Source organism: Cervus canadensis, chromosome X, assembly GCF_019320065.1.
Source record: "Cervus canadensis isolate Bull #8, Minnesota chromosome X, ASM1932006v1, whole genome shotgun sequence".
In the NCBI taxonomy this organism is placed as follows: domain Eukaryota; kingdom Metazoa; phylum Chordata; class Mammalia; order Artiodactyla; family Cervidae; genus Cervus; species Cervus canadensis.
Window position 1 is genome coordinate 136435574 of NC_057419.1, and position 3619 is coordinate 136439192.

The 3619-nt window shown below is 50.1% G+C and overlaps 1 protein-coding gene across 1 annotated transcript; it reads right to left on the reverse strand.

The window, feature by feature from the left end:
- Positions 1-273: 273 nt before the first annotated feature.
- On the reverse strand, positions 274-2566 carry LOC122435379 (putative monooxygenase p33MONOX). Its single transcript, XM_043459517.1, has 2 exons — positions 2433-2566; positions 274-2346 (listed from the first exon to the last, which is right to left on the reverse strand). The coding sequence occupies exon 2, from the start codon at positions 2315-2317 to the stop codon at positions 1460-1462; it is 858 nt and encodes a 285-aa protein (XP_043315452.1). The 5' UTR covers positions 2318-2346; positions 2433-2566; the 3' UTR covers positions 274-1459.
- Positions 2567-3619: the final 1053 nt, after the last annotated feature.

Consider the following 3619-nt stretch of genomic DNA (forward strand, 5'->3'; position numbering starts at 1 on the left):
ACAGTTCTCTGGCTCTGTGTTCTATGTAGAGATGGCTAGGTATAGGAAGAGCATTTCAGTCTGCTTGCCCACACTCCTGCTCCTTTTTCCCAGTACTGGCTTCCCCTCAGCTGTGTGTGTGTATGTGTGTGTGTGTGTGTGTCTGAGGTGGTCAGTGGAGGGAAGGCAGAAGAAGAGAAGAGAAGGAAGAAAGAAGTGTCCCTCACTGATTTACGACCAGCTCCAAGAGTAGTCTAAGGCAGGAGTCTGCAACCTTTTTTTTTTTTTTTTACATTTGAGAAAGTAGTAAGGATTTTTATTGTCAAAACAAGTAAGAGATACAAGCGTAACAGAAGACACAAATAAATTAATTCTGATCATTTGAGACTCCAGGGTGCCTCTGGGGGAAGGTCAGCTCGGCTCCTTGAGTAGACACAATAACGTCCAAAGCAAAAGACAGCAGGAATGGGAGACAGCGTTCAAGACAGTGGTTGTACATGTACACGGTGAAGAGAAATGAAAAAGTGGCTTCCCCAGTTCCTTTCCTCAGTGAGGTACATGTTTACAAAGGTATGAGGCTCATTTGAGGGGAAAATGATTGCATACAGAAATTTTTTAATTCTTCTACCTCCCAGGAAAAAAATTTTCAAGCCCTAGCCTGAACAAGAAAATCAAAATAGAGTGACACTAGTTTCATATGAACCTCAAGACTATATCCAAACCCCAGTTGCCACCTCTTTTTTTAAAGTTTAACATCCATTTATCTATAGCAAGCCAGTAGACTGAATTTTCTCCTTAGGAAGTTTTCAACCAAATGGAAGTTAAATTAATCTCACTGTAAAGTGCAACAAAGGATATGTTAAGACTAGTGTTTGTTCTGTGACACGCAGAAGAGAAGCACCCCTCCCGCAGCACGGGCCCCAGAGGTCCCAGAGGAAGGGCTGGCTGCGGGACTCAGGGGCCCATGAGGTCCCCCAGAACTTGAGGAGGCTGCTGCCAGCACAAACGGGGGGTCCCTGCCGGGCTGGCTCCTAGCTGCACCCACATCTCCAGCAGGTCTAGGGTTCCCTAACAGCAGACTGGAGCACCCAGCGCCAGCACGGCCGCGAGGGCCGAAGCCGCCTGCAGTAGTCCGCGGACGTCCCTACACCGTGTTCTGTCCATGCACACCTGGACAGTGCTGAAGGAATCCTGAAGCCTTGGTTCTGGAACATCGAAGACAGTCACCTAGTAAGCGGTGGCCCAAGTTCTAGGGAGGTCCCCATACATCACTGCTCAAGTTTAGTCTAAAGCTAGAGCAATACAAAAATGGCTTTTCCACACAAGGACAAGCTTTCCACTAATGTTTTGCAAAAACCAATTATGTCTCCACCTAGCCTCAGTTTGATTTTCACAAAGACAAAACTTTTCCTATGTCAGAGCCACGGTAAAGGGAGCTGGGCTCGACACCCTCGATGCAGCGTCCCCGGGACAGAAAGCTCTAGAAGCCAGTGGGTGTGAGAACATTCAGGTCGCGGGGCTTGAGGCTGTGGGCCCGTGGCAGCTGTCTCGTCCCTTCCGTCACTGGGATGTCCATCTTGGGCGGCTTGGACGCTGCTGGCTCCTCCCCGCTTCGGGCGGCTTGTGCGCGCATCACTTCCATTGGAGAAGGCTTCTGAGCTCCTCGGTAGGCCTGGATGGCAAAGCCTCCTGACTCAGACTTCTGGAGCGGTCTTGGTCCAAAGAGGCTCCATTTATCGGTCGAGCTTCTGTCTTTATCCCCGCTTCCAGAATCCATGGTGCTAAGACTGGGGCCAGGTAAGGCTGTGGAAGGACCAGAAGTGAACCAGCCTCTGGTCTTCTGCTTAGGAGAGGCCTGGGGACTGCTGCTCGGGGTGGACTGCGTGGAGGCTGGCTGCCTCTCCTCTCTTGCTGTCTCTCCACTCTGGAGCTTTAGTTTGTGGAGTGCTTCTGCCACTCGAAGGTACTTGGTCTCCTCAGTGGTGAGGCCCTTGTGAGGGGTGTAGCCAGCATCTCGCAGCCCTGCCTGTTGCTCAAAACGCTGAATGCTCTCCTGGGTCTGTTTTGTGATCAAAGAGCTCATGATGACGTGGGTAGCTTTGGCCTTCACCACAGGGGCCTTCTCACTGTCGCTGGCCGACGGCGGGGCCAGGGCTCGCGCGGAGACGCTGGGCTCTCCCTCCTCCACCTTGGCGAGGTGCTGATACTTGCGCTCTGGAATCACTGGCTTCCAGGGGATGCTGCCCATGTCCGATGGAGGAGGAGTCATGGGCGTAGGGTCCTCGAGGGCATCATCATAGCTGAATGCCCGGCGGTACATCCCGATGGGCAGGGACATCTTGCCTAGAGGCCCACTAGGCTCAAGAGCAGGCACTTCTGGTTGTCTTGAAGCCATTGAGAGACTGGGATCCAGGTGTTTTTCCTACACAGATTTTGAGCCGAGTCCCCGCCACCAGAGAGAGGATGTGACGATTAGGCCGACAGACAGGTATCAGTGAGGAACATTGTCCAGCTGCTGCAAATTAGCAAAACTGCTCAGGAAGAGTCCATCCATTCCAGAGGTTCTTTCCGTCCGCCGCCGCGGAGCTGCCTGTGGCCCTAGCTCCGGGACTAAAGAGGCTCCAAAGACCCACGTCTCTCGAAAGGTTGTTGTGCAGTCCGGATCCAAGCCATGGTGTGAGCAGCGCTGTGCCTGAAGCGACACAGAACGTCCCAGACGCCAACCTGGGAGGGAGAACAGCTGCAACCTTTTTCTATAAATGGTCAGATAGTAAATATTTTGGGTTTTGTGAGCCACAGTCTCTGTCACAGCTGTCTAACTTTGCCATTATAGAGTGAGTACAGCCATAGACAATATATAGATGAACAAGCAAGCATATGTTTCAATAAAACTTTATAAAAACAGGTGGTGAGCTGGATTTTGCCTTTGAGCTGTAGTTTGCACACTCCTGATCTAAACTAAAGGAAAGGCTGGAAATCATGAATGGACAGCCATCGCCTAAGCCTCTTTTGAGTTGACTTTCTTTCACAGGCCATAGTTATCATCACCTCTGGTTACTATCCAGGCATGGAAGTGGAAGTTATGCTGGAGATGGATGCTAGTGATTAAGCCTAGTGTGGCTTGACCCCAAGATGTATTCTGGTGATGCTGTTTAATATATTTATGTATTTATTTATTAATTTGTCCTCACCATGTAGCTTTCAGGATCTTAGTTCCCTGATCAGGGACTGAGCCCAGGCCCTTGGCAGTGAAAGTGTGGAATCTTAACCACTGGACTGCCAGGAATTCCCTGGTAGTGCTGTATTAAAACAGGAATCCTGATAGGAGCTTGCTTCCTTTCTATTTCTTCTACTTCCTAAAAGTATACTGTAGTTTTTTTTTTTTTTTTGAGTTGGGGAGTAGAATAAAGGAGGAAGATAGGGAAGTTTCCAGTCTGAGGGTCTGATGAACTGGATTCCAGTTAACTGAGGTCTGTCTGCCTCCAAGTTAGCAGCAGAGCAAGCTTATTTTCCAATCAGGGCTTAGCACTACCAGGACTGGTGGACTTACTTATCAGTGTTCAGGGTTCACAAGTGGCTTGATCATAACACTTGCAGACCTAGAGAAGGCCTGGGTCTCCAGGCCCCTGGGAGAGCTCTG